The sequence below is a fragment of the Hypanus sabinus genome, chromosome 16, assembly GCF_030144855.1.
Source record: "Hypanus sabinus isolate sHypSab1 chromosome 16, sHypSab1.hap1, whole genome shotgun sequence".
NCBI lineage: Eukaryota > Metazoa > Chordata > Chondrichthyes > Myliobatiformes > Dasyatidae > Hypanus > Hypanus sabinus.
In genome coordinates, this window is record NC_082721.1 from 32,861,395 (window position 1) to 32,880,684 (window position 19,290).

The 19,290-nt window shown below is 40.1% G+C and overlaps 1 protein-coding gene across 2 annotated transcripts in view; it reads left to right on the forward strand.

The window, feature by feature from the left end:
• Nucleotides 1–19,290, forward strand: part of LOC132405812 (cation channel sperm-associated auxiliary subunit delta-like) — a 59,112-nt gene that overhangs the window by 11,866 nt on the left and 27,956 nt on the right. For both annotated transcript variants that reach the window (XM_059990811.1, XM_059990812.1), the window contains exons 3-5: nucleotides 8,558–8,630; nucleotides 13,166–13,280; nucleotides 13,670–13,737. In XM_059990811.1, the coding sequence (XP_059846794.1) occupies nucleotides 8,558–8,630; nucleotides 13,166–13,280; nucleotides 13,670–13,737 (256 nt within the window). The remainder of the gene's footprint in view (nucleotides 1–8,557; nucleotides 8,631–13,165; nucleotides 13,281–13,669; nucleotides 13,738–19,290) is intronic.

Below are 19,290 nucleotides of genomic sequence, written 5' to 3' on the forward strand. Positions count from 1 at the left end.
ACAGTGTTTGGTGTATGGCAGCATTTTAGCTGTATACAGTCAATTTTAATGTACATGTGGTTAGTTCTGAAACACCAATCACCAGTACTAAAGCTAGACCCATATCCTTTGTATCCAGCATTCTCAATCACTTCTTGATAAAAATAAAGTGAATTGCATTGATTAAAGACTGCCCTTTGTGACAAATGGGGACCTCAGGAAGAGGCTAAATTTGTTCATCCGCTTGTCCGCTCTGGCCCAGCTGAGCTCTGCCAGTGTTGAAGTTGTGTCAGGCCTGCATGGCAGGCACTGCCCAGTCTCCACTGAGCTAACAGGAATCAACTGCCGCTTATTTCCAACTCATCACCTGCAGCTTGCTTAAACCCACTCTCATTTACAGCCCTTGTGCACCCATTAAACCAGCCAGCCTTAACTAGTTGCTCCAAGCTTTCAGTTACCTTGTTGCCTGTTGTGTTTAGTATATCTTTCTCTCTTGTCTTGTGGACCCTCGTGGCTTGTTACTTTGGTTTATTATTAAAGTTATCATTCACAACTGAATCATCATGGCTGCTCAGTATTTGGGTCAAGCCTCCTCTACATTTCCCGACAGATTGAGTGAACCTGCAATTGACCCAGCAGAGTTTGCTTGCTTCTCCAACTTCTACCACCATTTCATCTGAAACTACAGTAAAAATGCTACTCAGTTCACCTCCCTCATCAAGTCACATACCTCATGGATAGCTTGGTCTGCCACTACAGAACATACTTTAGAGGAGCTTAAAAGACTCTTTGCCACTGTTCCTATCCAAACCCCTCTGGATCTTTTGTGGTGGAGGTAGTTGCATCTGATGTGGGTGCCAGGGCACCCAACTAAGACTGAACGAGAAAACCTTTATGCCTTCTTGTGCAAGTTCAACTCTACACAGCACCTTTATGGAGTAGGAGACAGGGAGCTACTCATCATTAACTGGTGTTAAGATATGCACCTGACTGCACCAGCTTCCAGGGTTTAGATGCTTTGACCCTCTGGAATATAATGGCTGGTGCGGCTCCTTTAAAGACTCAGGCCCATCCTGCTAATCGGTGGCCATTCTTCGGCACTAGGATTTTAATATTTAAAGAGCACTTGAATTGAGTTCTGGTTCAATCATAAGCTCTACTTTGGATTCTCATCTAGCCCTTGTCCCTGTTTCAGTCTTGTATTGTGTCTCTATTCTAATCTCCGATACTCCAGCACTTGGGTCCTAACCATACTCGCCTGGGTCTCTTGACACAAATGGGTCTGGGAGTAATGGAGAAATTGGCTAATGGGAAAGACCAGTCCCTTCCTGATCTGGACTGACCACCAGTATCTCATATCCATACAACAGACCCACCGACTCACTCTCGTCAGGCTCACTTCAAGCAATTGCACTTCACCAACTCTTATTGTCAATACCTGCTATTGATCCATTTCACCATCTCTTATTATCAATATCTCCTTTTGATCCACTTCACTGGTTCCATGAACACATAACAGGTGCCTAGGCATGATAGTTTGACCCAGCCAAAACGAAGATTGACTGTCAGCCCATCATTTTATCCTTTCAGATCCTCGCTCTGATTGTCTGGGACTTGAGAACCAGACCCGCCAGGACCTAGAGTGTGAGTCCATTTTGGCTAGCACCCCTGACAAACCCATGTATATGCTCTCTGAGGCATTGTAGTGGGCCTACTCCTTATCCTTTTCCAACCATCCAGGCACATGACGATTCTGGATTTTCTGTGACACTGGCTCTGATGTATGTCAATCTGTCACTGTCTGCCCTCAAAGTGCCCAGTCCAATTCTTCCAACCAGCATCCTCTGGGCTCCCACTGCCCCTACTGGTCCCTTAACACCTGTGGTCTGACATCGCCATGGATTTAAGCAAGGGTTTACCACCTTTAATTGGGACCATGGTGATCATGACAGTGGTGGACTGGTTCTCCAAGGTAGCCCACTTAACTACCTTTCCCAAATTTCCATCAGCTGCTGAGATGGTAGATCAAGTTCTCCAACATGTAGTTTGCCTCTATGGCTTCCCTTAGGATATTGTGTCAGAATGGGACCCACAATTCATCTCCTCTTCTAGTGAGCCTCCTGTTCTCTCCTCCATACCTCAGTGAGTTTGCCCTCTGGTCATCATCTGCAGACCAATGGGCAGTTAGAACAGTCAGAAAGAACAAATGAACAAGTGGAACAGTTTCTGTGATGCTTCGGCACCGTTGAAAGAAGTACCTGCTTTTTGCTGAGCTATCCCACAATTTACTCATCTCCTCTGCCACGGGGTTGTCACCCTTTGAAATGCTTCACAGCTATTAACCCCCTTGTTTCCCGCAGAGGAGCCAGGGTGGAGATCCTGTCTGCATGGGCTCTGGTTCTCTGCTGCTGGAGTACTAGGATGAGGATGCGCCATCCTTACTACCCACCATGCATACTTCTGCCAGGCCAGAGACCCTTGACACCCAGTCAGAATATTGTGGCGAGGGGGCTGTGATGGCTATCCACCTGAGATATGCTCCTGCACAGTAACTCTTAGAAGCTTTTGCCCTGGTTCATTGGTCCCTTTAAGATTACCCATCACATCAAACAGTCACTTACCACCTCCAGCTGCCACCATCCCTCAGGACCACATCTACCTTCCACATGTCCTGCCTCAAGCCCATTGTCTGTGGATCAAATTAAGCCTGCACTTCCGGAACTTAGGATGACCAAAGTGTATATGGTTCACTGATTGATGGATTCATATTGCTGTGGACAGGGTGGGAAGCACCTGGTTGACTGGTCAATGGTTCAGAGTAGAGGTCTTCTGTGTCAGGAAATGTAGAGCAGGTTTGATCCAAATGCAGAGCAGCGGAGATGATTCAGCAGTGAATGATTACTTAAATGATAAACTGCAAAATTACAAGTCTCAAGGAGCCACAAAACAAGAGAGAACAGATACTAATCACAACATGCAACAAGGTAACTGAAGGCTAGGTTGACTGAGGGGGTTGTTGAGGTTGACTGGTTTGATGAGTGAGCAAGGATTTTGGATGAGAGTTGAGTTTAAATAGGCTGCAAGTGACGAGTTGGAAGTGAGTGGCAGCAGATTCTTGATTTGTCGCAGGTGCCTGCCTGTGCAGGCCTGACATGACCCCCTGCGCACCCCCCCCCCCCCACTTTGGAAGCCAGTACTTAACAGCCCAGGGCAATTCAGATGAGTCCGGGAGAATTCTTGAATTCTTCCATGATCAATGGATCAAAGATTAAACTGGATGACACTGGATGGTTTTTTTCTGTGTTGTTTTTTTACGTAGTTCAGTCTAGTTTTTGTACTGTGTCATGTAACACCATGGTCCTGAAAAAACGTTGTCTCATTTTTACTATGTACTGTACCAGCAGTTATGATCGAAATGACAATAAAAATGACTTGACTTGACTTGACAATTCCATCATCCAAATCATTGACATTTAACACAAAAAGAAGTGGTCTCAACACAGACCCTTGTGGAACACTAATATCCACCGGCAACCTAACAGAAAAGGCTCCCTTTATTCCCTCTTTTTGCCTCCTGCCAATTAACCAATGCTCTATCCATGCTAGGATCTTTCCTGTAATATCATGGGCTCTTAACTTGTTAAGCAACCTCATGTGTGGTATCTTATCAAAAGCCTTCTGAAAATCCAAGTACACAATATCCACTGATTCTCCTTTGTCCATCCTGTCTGTTAGTTCCTCAAAGATTCCAACAAGATTTCCCTGTCAGAAAACCATACTGACTTCAGCCAGTTTTATCACGTGCTTCCAAGTACCCCAGAACCACATCCTTACCAATCAACTCCAACATCTTCCCAACCACTGAGGTCAGGCTAACTGGCCGAAATTTCCTTTCTTCTGCCTCTTTCCCTTCTTGAAGAGTGCAGTGACATTTGCAATGTTTTGCTCTCTAGAACCATGCCAGAATCTATTGATTCTTGAAAGAACAGTACTAACTTCATTCTTTAATTGCTCTGTCTACAATATAAACATTTGGACTATCCTCCTCTAATTATTGAGCACTTGGACTAAAAAGCATTCTTGCTGTTAGGACATGAAATTGCATAGGCTTCACTTCATACTATAGTGATAGCAGAAAGCTTTGCATCATCAGAAAAATGCTTGCAACACAATCTCTGTCATTATATGTGCCAAAACCTCTCCAACATAGAACATAGAATAATATAGTACAGGACCTCCAGACCACAACATTGTGCCAAACTTTTAATCTACTCCAAGATCAATCTACCTTCTCTCCCATATAGCTCTCCATTTTATTTTATCTATGTGCCTATCTAAGAGTCTTTTAAATGTCCCTAATATATCTACCTCTACCCCACTCCTGACAGTGCATTCCATGCACTTAGCATTCTCTGTGTAAAAAAACCTACCTCTGACATCCTCCCTATACTTTCCTCCAATCATCATGAAATTATTCCATACTATATTAGCCATGGCCACCGTGGGAAAAAGATACTGGCTATCCACTCTATCTTATACACCTCTGTCAAGTCAACTCTCATCCTCTTCTGCTTCAGATAAAAGTCCCAGTTAACTCAACATTTCCTCATAAGACATTCTCCAAACCAGGCAGCATCCTGGTAAATCTCCTCTGAACCCTCTCTAAAGTTTTCACATCCTTTCTATAACGAGGTGGTCAGAAGTAAACACAATACTCCGAGTGGCATCTATCCAGAGCTTATAGAGTGGCAACATTGAACTCATTCCCCCAACTAATGAAGGCAGTCAGATGCCTTGCAATTCCCGTACCAGACAGTGATGCAGCTGATCAGGTCCGTCTTGATGGGGTTCCTGTAAAAATTGGTTAGAATGATGGGGGGAAGCCTTGTTCACCTCAATCTCCTCAGGAAGTGGAGACACTGCTGTGTTTTCTCAGCCAAAGAGCTGGTGTTGAAGGACCAGGTGAGATCATCCATTATGTGCAATCCCAGAAGCTTGGTGCACCTAACTCTCTCCACAGATGAGCTGTTTAGTGAGGAGTGGTCATTCTGCACCTTCCTTAAGTCCACAATCATCTCTTTGGTTTTGTCCACATTCAGACTCAAGTTGTTGTGCTCACATTATTTCACCAGCCACTCCTACCTCCTCTCTATACACCAACTCAGCATTGTTGTTGATGAGGCCAACCACAGTTGTTTCTTGAGAGAACTTGATGATTTAGTTGAACTTGAACTGAACTGGATCTAGCAGTGCAGTAATTCACCAGCAGGCTGAGCACGCAGCCCTCTGAGGTAGCCAGTGCTGAGCATGATAGAGCTAAAGATAAGTCTGCCAACACAGATTGACTGTAGCCTTTCTGTCAAGAAGTCAAAGATCCAATTATACAGAGAGGTGTTAAGACCCAAAGAGGACAGTTTACCCACCAGCATCTGAAGGTTAGTTGTATTCAATGCTGAGCTGAAGTCAATAAGCAGCATCCTGACACATGAGGCATAATTTTCAAGGTGGGACAGCACAGAGTGGAGTACAGAGGCTGTGTATGGCATCAGTAGACCAAATTAGGTGATAAGCAAACTAAGAAGGTTTCAATGTAGAAGGAAGATGGGATTTAATGTGATCCACAACCAGCCGCTCAAAGCACTTCATTATTGTTGAGGTAGTAATTAAGGAATGGTAATGGTAGTAATTATTATGATGCTGGAAAGGCAATAAAGAACATCTTGATCTTTTTCCACAGTGCAGGATAGATTAGAGATTTCTTTCTGCAACCAAAAGTCTTGATATGATTTTTTGAACCTCAGCTTCAGCTTAAAGACATTTTGTAGTGAGATCAGTTCTTTCTCCATCCTTCCTGTTTATTCCTTATTACAAGTGTTCAGGAAAATATTTATTACCTAATCGGGAATTTGGATCGAGAGAACAGCTTGAAATCTCTCTGACGTGTCTTTATCTAGCTCACCCAGGTGGCCATACTACACTTGAAAATAATCTGGTATTCTTTCTTCTAACTCGAGAGATCTGGAAATTGGAAAAGGCCATGATGACCAGTGCTGCACTTAAATAGGGTTAATTTGGACAGAAATGTGGAAATGACTGATTTGACTTTGATGAGATTTACATCAGTTCCTCGCAGTTGAAGATTGATTACTGGATGAAGCATTTGTGTCTACAAAGAATTTTACCACAGTTTCAAAAAATGTATGAAAGTGTCTTGGTTTCCTTTTGAGAGCCATCTGACTTCTGTATGCAAAAACAAGCATTCAAACCATTCATCATTCTCAATACAAAGCTCTCAAGCATGGTACTTCATTTTATTTTAAATTAGATTAGATTCAACTTTATAGTCATTGCACTGAGTACAGATACAAAGCCAATGAAATACAATTAGCATCTGACCAGAAGTGCAAAAGAATAGTATTATTTACAAAATAACTGCGAATAAAAAGTGCTACAGCATAGACATATAAAAGTACTGAGACAGTCCAATACCAAGTCAAGTCAAAGTCAAGTCATTTTTTATTGTCATTTCGACCATAGCTGCTGGTACAGTGCATAGTAAAAATGAGACAATGTTTTTTCAGGACCATGGTGTTACATGACACAGTACAAAAACTAGACTGAACTACGTAAAAAACAATACAGAAAAAAAACTATTCTAGACTACAGACCTACCCAGGACTTCATAAAGTGCACAAAACAGTGCAGGCATTACAATAAATAATAAACAAGACAAGAAAATAGGGCAGTAAGATGTCAGTCCAGGCTTTGGGTATTGAGGAGTCTGATAGCTTGGGGGAAAAAACTGTTACATAGTCTGGTCGTGAGAGCCCGAATGTTTCGGTGCGTTTTCCCAGACGGCAGGAGGGAGAAGAGTTTGGATGAGTGGTGCGTGGGGTCCTTCACAATGCTGCTTGCTTTGCGGATACAGCGTGTAGTGTAAATGTCCATAATGGTGGGAAGAGAGACCCCGATGATCTTCTCAGCTAACCTCACTATCTGCTGCAGGGTCTTGCGATCTGAGATGTTGCAATTTCCGAACCAGGCAGTGATGCAGCTGCTCAGAATACTCTCAATACAACCCCTGTAGAATGTGATGAGGATGGGGGGTGGGAGAAGGACTTTCCTCAGCCTTTGCAGAAAGTAGAGATGTTGCTGGGCTTTCTTTGCTATGGAGCTAGTGTTAGGGACCAGGTGAGATTCTCCACCAGGAGAACACTAAGAAATTAGTCTTAACGATCTTTACCGAGGAGCCATCGACATTCAGTGGGGAGTGGTCGCTCCATGCCCTCATTGATGGCTTTGTGGCCAAATTTGTAGACAATATGAAAATAGGTAGAGGAACAGGTAGTTTTGAGGAAGCAGATAGGCTTCCTCAAGGACGGATGGATTAGAAGAATGGGCAAAGAGTGGTCATGCACTTTGGTAGAAGTAAAGCATAGACTATTTTCTAAATGGAGAGAAAGTTCAAAACTCTGAGGTGTAAAGGGACTTGGGAGTCCTCAAACAGGATTCTCTAAAGGTTATTTTGCAGGTTGATTTGTGTGGTTAGGAAAACAAATGCAAACACTTGTCTTGAGAGGACTAGATATAAAAATCAAGGATGTAATGTTGAGGCTTTATAAGGCACTGGTGAGGCTCACCTGGAGCAGTTTTGGGCTCTTTATCTTAGAAAGAATGTACTGAATTTGGAGAGAGTTCAGAGGAGATTTGTGAAAATGATTCGAGATTTGAAAGGCTTATCATATGAGAAGCATTTGTTGGCTCTGGTCCTGTACTCACTGGAATTAGAATAATGAGGGGGAGCTCATTGAAATATATCGAATGTTGAAAGGTTGCGATAGAGTGGATGTGGAAAGGATGTTCCCTATGGTGTGAGAGTCTAGGACTAGAGGACACACTCTCATAATAGAGGGACAATCATTTAGAATGGAGAAGAGGAGGAATTTCTTTCACCAGAAAAGGTGAATTTGTGGAATTCATTGCCCCAGGCTGCTGTGGAAACCAGGTCATTGGGTATATTTAAAGCAGAGGTTGATAGATTCTTCATTTGTCAGGGCATGAAAGGTTATATGGAGAAGGCAGGAGATTGGGGCTGAGAGGGAAATGGATCAGTCATGATGAAATGGCAGTGCTGACTCTATGGGCCAAATTGCCTCATTCTGCTCCTATATCTTATGGTTTTATGGTCTAATGAAGATATTCATTTAGTTTAAATATTCTATCTTTGCAAGAGGTAGTTTTTGCATATATGGTAATTTTGAATGATGATGTAATGCACCACAAATGCAGAGGAAATTTGTGTATATTTATATGATAACTGTTAAAACAACTAAGCTTTTAAGTAAGCTCATTATAATTTTTGTCCCCATAACTAACCATTACCAATCAAAAAGGTCATAAAATAATGTGCCCAGTGTAAATTTCCTTCTCTGAAAGTGTATTCTAAGCTTTGAAGCAGTTAATACATTTTTACATTTAATGTTTGTATGAAAACAATTTTCAATATATTCCTGAATCTGTGAAAATATCATTATGTAAAAGATGAACTTTTAATGTTAAATTTTTGTCTTGTATCTAGGAAAATGGTGTTTTTTACCAGAGATGGTTTTCAAAGTTCTCTCTATCCACTTAAATTTCCCAAAGCCTTTAAGGTATGTTGGAAGGCAATTAATCTGAAATTATAATACAAGTTGTATGCTGTAGATACTCAAAATAATAAATACTAAATATAAAAAATAATAATATTCATGATGTACTTTGACAGAGTCTACTAAGGACCATTTATTTGTTTAAGGAATGCTATTCTCTTCTAATGAATTGATTAAAATTAGTAACAAGTATAAAAATATCTGTTAAGTAATATAATTTTTTTGAAAAATATAGTGAAAGCAGATGGCTCAGAATTCTGCTTAGAAATTTAGTTAATTAAATTATTCTGGAATAAAATGGTGATCGTGAGATTACCAGATTGTTCTTAACCTTGCCTGGTTTATTAATATCCATAAGGCAAAGAAGTATTGTTCTTCCTTCGTCTGGTGATTTGTGACTTCAGTTTGAGAGTAATCAGTAATGAGGAAACAGTAATGGGTGATAAAGAAACAGCAGAGTTTGAAAAAAGATTGTGTGAGTCTTCATGCTCAAAGATATTGAAAACATCCCAATGGCAGTAAATGATTCAAGGAAGAAAAGGAAAGCAGGAGCTTTAAAACAAATCACTTTCACTAGAGCAATGTTTCTGGACACACTGATGGAACTGAAGATCAGTGGATACACTGGACCTGATGGTGGGCAACCTAGGGCATTACTAATGCCAATACTGCATTAAGTTCTTCCTCACCAATCTCTAAGCAATGCATTCAACTCTAATTTTTTGGAGTTATTACAGTTATTACAGTTTGCATGTGGTGTGGATAATTATCTAGAGATTACCTTTGTAATTCTGCTTTCTAATTTAGAACCTAATTGCTCAATTTTCCTCCATTTACAATCTGTCACAGTTTCTGAAAGTGACAATAAGTACGAGTAACTGTCCCTAAGTTGTACCAGTAACATTCTCCCTCCTAAATACAGCACAATATTTGAAGAATGAACTCCATTTTATCAACTCCCAAGTCACAGTTTCTCAAGTTGCAGGCACTTTTACTGATGTTTTTGTAGGGATCACGGTGTTACTCCGCCAGTTCCTACATGCCCTGTTCAACAATATCTATTCTAACATTTCTTTCATTAATAATGAAGTTCTTCAACTAATTATGAATGTTTTAAAGTTAAAATGGAGTTAATAATCTTATTTTAAGGAACTGTTGAGCCTGCTCTGTTATTTAGTAAGATCATGGCTCAACTGATTGTAGCCTTAAATCCATGTACCTGCAAAATTAAAACGTTTTAACACTTTGCTTATCTATCACTATTTAAGAATAGTCAAGGTTGTTACTTCCAGCAGCCTTTATATAAAAAAAAGAATATAATTCCTGTCTTGTGGATAACCCCTTACTTTTAAATTCTAGCTTATTAAGACGAAATGTTTTCTCCATTACCACTATTAGGAGCGTCCAGATCTCTTCTCACTCTTATGAACTCCACTGAATATTAGACTAGCCTATCAAACTTTTTTTCATAGGATGACTTAACAGTTCCTGGTATTGCACAATCCAGATCCTTCTGAAATCATTCATCATTTAGAAATTATTTTTCTATTTTAAGTTTCCTGCCAAAATGGCGACAATTTTCCATTATACATCATTTGTGACATCTCTGCCTGCTCAATCTATGTGTGTCCCTTTGCAGCCTAAGTCTTGCAATCTCTATTACAAGAAGTAGGACAGTTGGTGCATGAGCAAAACATTACTAGTATGGTTCCCACCAACCAAAACACACTCCTGACTTGGAACTATACTACCCTTCCTGTATTATTGCTGTTTCTGAACTCTAGGAATCCACCAAATGGACTGCAGTAGTAATGAAGGCAGTTTTACCATCATCTCCTCAAAGTCAACAATAAATATTGGCCTTCCCTGTGAAGTCCAGGTCAATGGAATGAACAAATAAACATTGCAGTATCTTTGATATTTGTCTAAATAATGTCTATGGCACAACATCAATGTTGTATTTAATTATGCTTGTATCATGGCCTCTGATTAGAACAATACTTCTATTCCCCCAAGTGATGTACAACCCAATACTATTCCAGATAATTCACTTTCTCTGTAGTCTAGTCCCAAACTATTCCAGATAACTCATTCTCTATGCTCATTTCTCTCTCCTTCTCCCAGCTCTGCCCTGTCATCTACTTTAACTTCTCTCTCCCACATCATTCCATATACCTATTATGCTTAACACTACATCTTCACATCCCCTCCCCTATCCTCATCCCTTCCCCTGTCTGTCATCTGGTTCCACTTACCACCTTCCTTACTTGTTAGAATCCAGCTTCAGCAACCTCATTTTCACTAATAACCTTCTAGCTTCTGTCTTTACCACTCACTTCTCTCTCCCCATCTGCCTCCATCTGCCCTTTTTTCTCTGTACTTATCTCTACCATCACCACCAGCCCATCTCTCCTGACACTAACCCCCCACTTTTTTTCATCTGACTCCATCTCCTCTTTACCTGGTTCTAACTATTACCTGTCAACCCCTGCCTCAGTGTTCCCTCTCACTTCTTTATACTGGCCACCTCCCCTCTACACTCTCAGTTCTGATGTAATCTTCACCTGAAACATCAGCCATTCCTATGCCTCCACAGAAGCTGCTTTACACACTGAGTTCCTTCAAAAGTTTGTATTTTGCTCCAGATTCCAGCATCTACAGTCTCTCATGTATCTCTTAACTAGGATTGTAGGCAGCTGATTAACCAACTAGGATTGTAGCCAGCTGCCATATGGATCTAGAGGTAGCCTATATATAAAGAGGTAGAATAGATATTGCAATGTACCTATCTGTGTGGAACTTGCTTGTTCCGGGTTTCCATGAGTTGCTCCTGTTTCCTACTACATCTTAAAATTATACAGGTCAGGCAATTCATTGACCATTGTAAATTACCCCTTATGTGCTGGTGAGTGATAGAATTGTAAGGGGATGTAGATTGGAGGTGGAAGTGAAAGAGGACAATTAGTGAGGAGAATAAAATGAGGTAGAGTAGGATTAGTGTAAAATTGGGCTCTTGATGGGGCAAAGGACCTATTCCTGTGATATAACTCTTACTGACTCTATGGCGAGAGGTTAGCCCCATGTAGTTAACAGAGAAATTGGCACCAAACACACAATGAATTCTCATTTAGATTTCACAAGAGAAGACTCTAATTTGTTGTTGTTCAGAAACTACAAAATGATGCTTTATTTGTCAAAACGTTTGTCAACTATCCCAGTGTAAAACAGGTAAAATTTAAGATGACAGATGGATTATAGTGTAGGGAAGTATATGGTCATGCACTTTGGTAGAAGAAATAAAGGCTTAGACAATTTTCTAAATGGGGAGCAAATTCAAAAATCAGAGGTACGAAGGGACTTGGGAATCCTTGTGTAGGACTCCCTAAAGGTTCATTTGCAATTTGAGTTGGTGGTCAGGAAGGCAAATGCAATGTTAGTATTCATTTTGAGAGGGCTCAAAATGAGTCCTTATAAGACCAAGGATGTAATGCTGAACTTTTATAAAGTATTGGTCGGACAGCACTTGGAGTATTGTGAGCAGTTTTGGGCCCCTTGTATAAGAAAATATGTGCTGGCATTGGAGAGGATCCATAGGAGGTTCATGAGAATGATTCTGGGAATGAAAGGGTTTACATATCAGGAATATTTGATGGCTCTGTGTCTGTACTTGCTGGAGTTTAGAGGGGGGGGGGTCTTACTGAATCCTATCAAATATTGAAAGGCTTAGATAGAGTGGATTTGGAGAGGATGTTTCCTATAATGGGTGAGTCTAGGACTAGAGTGTACTGCCTCAGAATAGAGAGAGGTCCATTTAAAACAGAGATGAGGATGAAATGACTAGCCTACGGGTAGTGAATCTGTGGAAATTATTGCCACTGATAGCTGTAGATGCCATGTCATGGAGTACACTATATTTAAAGCGGAGGTTGATAGGTTCTTAATTAGTCAGGGTGTGAAAGGTTACAGAGGTTACAAGAGAATGGGATTGAGAGGGATAATAAATCAGCCACGATGGAATGACAGGGCAGATCTGAAGAACCAAAAGGCTTAATTCTGCTCCTAGGTCTAATGGTATTAATTTATTGTGTAATAGTTAATAATGTTCTGATCAATATTAGTTATTATCTATCAGTTGTGTCATTCACAGGGCATTTGCCAAATGGTTTGTAAAATATTTGCCTGAACTAAACATTTAAACATTATTAACATAACTTTTAGTGGAGTTCTAGCAGATGTTGCCATGCATAATACCTCTGAAGACAAATCAACATGTATTGCTTCTGTAAGGGCTGTAGAGTCTATTTATTATTGCTCTATCATGGCTTCCACATTTTATAACAAGGGAATGTAAGAATAAAGTCATATATTGTAAACTTGTGCATATTGTTTAAATTTTCTAATTTAGCAATGTTATAGAAAAAGTGTCATCCTAATAGGTGGAACTTATTAATTGGTTACTTTATGGTGGTGCACTTTTTGACATTTCAGAGAATGAGTAAAATCACCAGTTGTTTAAAGTTTATCTTTCTATTAAACAGGTGATAAAGACTCAACTAACTGCGGCAGAATTTGTGGAGGACCATGTGGTAATGCTAATAAGTGAAAATATTTACATTTACTATCCAAACAATAAATCATGGACTCCTGCAAAAGGTGGGCAGTGTTAAGCGTGTACTATGACAGGTTAATAATTTATACGCTGAAGGTGAACTTGATCATGGATGTGGATGAAAAACAGATGGAGTAGTTTCTGATTATTTATTTTTCTATGATATACAGTATTTATGGTTAATGCTGAAGAAGTGAACAGAACTGTAAATCAGTTAGGAAAGAGAACAGGTTATTTTGCTTGTTTTACTTCCTCCAATTTCTCTTTCAATACTTTTAAATATCTGTTAAGTTTAATTAAAATTAAATGTTACTATTACTGATATTTAGTATTATAGAATCCACATTTTAGAAATATAAGGTTGAACAGATAAAGATCAGCTCATTTTCTTTATATGAGAAACTTTAAGTAATTTATTCTTGATCTCTTGAAGGTATAAATGTGAGAATAGATGGGATTTCAACCAATCAGTGCTGTATCAAAAAGGAATCCTTTTGTAAGGTACATGGTGGTTACTATTTTACTATGTTTATTTTACGACATTCAAAATGTAACAATTTGGACTTTGATAGTACTTCAGCATATAAAGCAAGCCACAGCATTTTACTGGAATTTTATCCACGAAAATGTGAAATAATAGGCATTTAAAGGAAAATGATCAAATTCATGGTGGAAGAATCAGGTTTAATGGAGATTCAAGTAGAGAGATGGAGATGCTTATGAATTGAATTCCCTGGCTTAGGGTCTAGGTTTCTATATACACGGTCAATAATGATAGAGTAAATAAAAATCAGTGCCGCATAAGCAACATGAATTTGAGAAGTACTGATCTTCTGAAGAAGTGGAGAAAGGTCATTGAAGGTTGAAAATTTTGAAATCATCCTATTGTTAGAATAGTAGCCAAAGCAGGGTTAGAAGTGAAAAGGACTGAGCACAAGCTAATGTGTGACACCAGTGTTTTTGACAAATTCAGCTTAGGGAAGGTGGAAGGTGGTAGAAGAGCACTGGAGTGGCCAAATTCAGATGTAATAAAGATATGGATAAAACTTTCAGCAGCAGATAAACTGGAGCAAAGATAGAGGATGAAGCAACAGTGTTACAGAGTAGGCAGGGAGATAATTAATTAAAGGTTATGACGAGTCCAGTTCACCCTCAGACTGCGAGCAGAGTAGGGGTGAAAATGAAACTGGATGAAGTCAATCATGGTCCTCGAGGAACACTGAAGATGAATGGAAAAGAAGTCATCGCAGGATGGCTAAATAGATTTTAAAAAATGTATCAAGCCAACACCCAACAAATTGACTAGTGGAGAAATATGGTCAATCATGCAGGCTACTCCAAAGAATGAAGGACAACTTCCTGTGGTAAGAATCACACAGGATTTAATTTGTGAATTTGTACCAACTCATTCACAGCTTTGTTTCTGTTAGAAATTGAAAGGCTAATATATCAAAGCTTGTTAAAGACACCCAGCTATATAGTGAAAAATAATCTCTGTGGAAAGAGTTTAGCAATTCAACAACAGTGTGCTGAAGGAATATATGTGAGGATATATAATTTAATAGGAAGAATGAAAAAATGGCAAGAAATTAATTAGATCAATCATAAGAGTGTATAAATATTGTTGCTTTTCAGGTTCCATGCGGTATCACTAGGTTTGCAGTTTTCAATCACGACAGCACTGCAGAACCACAAATGAATCTTCATGAAGCAATGCTGCGTTATTAAGAAAGTAATAGTCATGCCCAATGTGACCAGATTAGTTTTGCTGAGTTGTGGAAATTCAGTATTTTAAGGTTATTATAAGCATCATGCCACACAAGATTGGTCCAAGTGATGTGGCTGAGAAGACAGTAAAAAAGCTAGAGCATTCACCCGGCTTCAGTGAGTGAGAAATCCTAATAGGGATAAAAGAAGCCCCATAGGAAATGGCAAAAGGTGATGGAATAAAATGTAAGTAGGCTTGCAGCTGATAAAGGCATTCATCACCTAACGTAAAGTCATAGAAAAGTACAGGTAAGAAGCAGGTCCTTTGGCCCATCTTGTCTGTACCAAACTATTTAAGTTGTCTACTCTCATCGACCTGCACCAGGATCATAGCCCTTCATACCCCTCATCCATGTATCTATTCAAACATCTCTCAAGCATTGAAATTGAGCTTGCATGCACCACTTGCACTGGCAGTTCATTCTTGACCCTCTGAGTGAAGAGGTTTCTCCTTAAACTGTTTACCTTTCACCCTTAACCCAGTGACTGTACCTTCTTGACCACCCTCCCATCCAGGATATTGTCAAATGCCTTGCTAAGGTCCATGTAGACACCATCCACTCCCTTGCCTTCATCAACTTTCCTCGTAACTTCCTCAAAATCTCTATAAGATTGGTTAGACATGATCTACCACATAAGAAGCTGCGCTGACTATACTTCATCAGTCCATTTCTTTCCAAATATTCATATATCCAGTCCCTTGAATACCTTCCCATAACTTTTCCACTGCTTATGTCAGGTTCATGGGTCTACGGTTTGCTGATGAAGGGCTTCGGCCTAAAAAGTTTACTGTTTACTCTTTTTTATAGATGCTGCCTGGCCTGCTGAGTTCCTTCAGCATTGTGTGTATGTTGCTCTAATTTCTTAGTTTATTTTTAGAGCCTTTCTTGAACAGTAAGATACATTGGCTATCCTCCTGTCACTAAGTATGATTTAAATATCTCTGCTAGGGCCCCTCCAATTTCTGCACTTGCCTCCTGCAGGATCTGAGTGAACACCTTGTCAGGCCCTGGGGATTTATCCACCCTAATTTACCTCAAGATAGCAAACACCTCCTCCTTTGTAATCTGTATAGAGTCCAGGGAGTTGATGCCGTTTTACCCTACTTCTATAAACTCTGAATCCATCTCCTAAGTAAATACAGATGCAAAAAATGCATTTAAGATCTGCCTTATTTCTTTTGGCTGTACACCTGGATTACCATTCTGATCTTCCAGAGGACCAATTTCGTCCCTTGCAATTCTTTTGCTCTTAACATATCTACAGAATCCCTTAGGATTCTCCTTCCAGTTTAAGATGACACTACTAAATGGTTTGAGTGACAACTTGCTGGTGGCTGATAAAATAAAAAAAGACTAAATATTTTGTTATTTACACTTTTTCTGGTAAACAATTGCTTCAAGCAGTGGCCTGTGGCTTCTCTGTCAGAGTTGAATGAAATTGCCTGTACAAATCTGGCAGTTTTGTGGTGTGACTAGAGTCCTGCTGGAGTTGCTGGAGTGGACTTGGAGGCATGGCATAGAAAAATCAAAGATTTGATTGACTTAAGAGACAAATTGGAAAGGTAGGGAGTGTAAAGGGGGTTTCTTCTTTTTTCTTTGTTACTGTGTATGTAATCAAAAGGGCTTCTTTTGTTTTGTTAACTAGCAGGAATGCTTCTTTGTTGCGAGAGAGTGCTGGGAGAATTGTATTCCTTTGTAAACCAAATGGGGATTAATGTTCTTTCTTCTGAGTCTGTAAGCTTTTGTTGACGGGCTTTTGGGCAGATCAGCACGAGGGGGTCGAGAGAGAGGACGCAATGCTGTAAGCTGGGCGAGGAACGGACCCCAAGCCCGAGGCCCGGAGGTACTCCGAGGAGGGGGGATGAATCTAGAAGTGCTTGGTTGACCACTTCGGAGGGTCCTGAGCTACGAGTCGAGGAGTTCGGAGGGGATCGAATGGTGGCCAGAAGACTTCAGTAATTGAGCTCCAACGGTTGTGCATGAAGTGGTTTGGACTTTGATAAGTTTGGCGCCTTTTCTTTATTTTTTCTCTTCATATATACTGTATCGTTATTAATCACTTAGTTATAGTAACCTTTATAAATTGTACTCATTTAATCGCTTATGGTGTACTGTCTGTTTTTGGGCAAGGCGGGACATCACACAGCATCCACACCAGCTGATTACCTAGTTTGGCGGGGCCGAAGGCTGCTCCCCCTAGACGAGAACGAGCTGAGCGAGCCTGAGGCGACTCAGGGGGTTACAGGAAATTCGATGAAGCAGAGCTGAGGTGAGATGAAAGTGAGGAGACTTAAAAGCTGGAAAGGTTTGGTACTGGCCTTATTGAGGTGAATGGCCTGCAGTTTGGACAATTTAAGCCTGGGCCAGATTGAACTGGTCATGATGTCAGGATCGGAGGTGAGAGATGGTTTGGTTTGGCTTGCTGCTCTGTGGGGTTTGCTTAACTCTGTGCTGGATTGAGGCCTTCTGAATTGGATTCTGTGGACTTCTGAATTGGTTGCAATAAAGCCTGGTGTAGTGAATTTCAGCTCTGGATGCTGTTTGCTTACTTCATTGTTTGTACCATTTTTTTTTCTCTCTGCACATAGATGTTTGACAGTCTTCTTTTGTTTTTAATGGGTTCTATTGAGGTTATTTGTTTCATGGTTGCCTGAAAGGAGACAAATCTCAAGGTTGCATAAAGTGCACATACTTTAATAATAAATGTACTTTGATCTTCAACTTGTCTGCTAAGGTAACCTCATGCCTTCTTTTAGCCCTCTTGATTTCTTATTAAGTGTTCTGCATTTCTTATGCTCCATAAACACCTCATTTGTTCTTACTGGCCCATACTTGTAATGTGCCTCCTTCTGTTTCTTAGTTAGTGCCTCAAAATCTCTTGAAAACCAAAGTTCCCTATACCTGTTATCTTTATCTTTTATTCTGACAGGCTTTGTACTCCCAAAATTTCACTTATGAGGGCCTCCCTCTTACCAAGTCCACCTTTGTCTGAAAACAGCTTGACCCAGTCCATACCTGACAGATCCTTTCTGATACCATCAAAATTGGCCTTTCTCCAATTTAGAATCTTCAGAAATTTCTGCCCTTATCTATGCTGACTTTATACTTGATGCACCATCAATAACTCTCGGAGACGAGAGGCGAGATATAGGCTTTTACTGGCTGGAAGAAAGAACAAGCAGCAATTGACCACCACACTACATCCTGGAGACTGAGGCCAGGGCGGTGCCTCCAATCGCCCCCACACCGGGGTCATTGGGAGGAGCCACAGGAGCAGCCAGCAAGGGGGGCGTGTCCAGACAGGCACACGCAGTTCACCACAATACTCAATGGGAGACTCCTTCCACTTATGAATCTCTATACATACCTTTCCATAGCCCTATCCAGTCATCTCCTTATAAACACACACTGAGACATAGAGATGATAAAAGAATGATATTCATTCGCATTCTGCTACCACATTGTTAGGATGTTGTAAAACTCCATTTGTTAATTACTTGGGTGAATAGGCACTGGAAGGTAGCAGAGAAAACAGATTTATACACAGAATGGTCTAAAAATAGCAAAGGAGAATAATGAGTAAATTGGTTTTCAGATATATACACCAAAAACCATCCTGCTTTCTTATAATTGGAAGCACTAGTTCAACATCTTAGCAAAATGGCATATCCAACAAGTTTTCACTTCTCGTTTATTTAGCTTATATTATGTTCTCATTCATATTGGTGTTAGACACATAACCATCTGATTCTTAGCCATGTTTCCAACTGAAGTAATTTCTATGATAGTTGATGTAGAATTTGGGAAGTGTTGGGGATATTAAAATTATATGGCATATGTAATAATTTGTACGTGTATTTCACCACAGCAGGCTTTTAGGCAAGTCATCTATATATTAACTCAGAATCAGAATTATGTTATCGCAGACATACATCATGACGGCAGTACAGAGCAATATATAAAAATTGCTATTAATACTGATATGAATGTACAGTATATAAAACACAAATAGTGCAAAAAGAGAGAAAAGTAGAGAGGTGATGTTCAATTTTCATGGATGATTCAGAAATCTGATTGCAGAAGGGAAAAGCTGTTCTTAAAACATTGAGTGTATGTCTTCAGGTTCCTGTACCTCTTCCCTGATGGTAGTAATGAGAAGAGAGTATGTCCTAAATGGTGAAGGTCCTAATGATGGATGTCATCTTCTTGAGCGATCACCTTTTGAAGATGATAGAGTGGCTAGTGTCAAAGATTAAACTCTCTGCAGCTTTTTTCAATCCTGTGT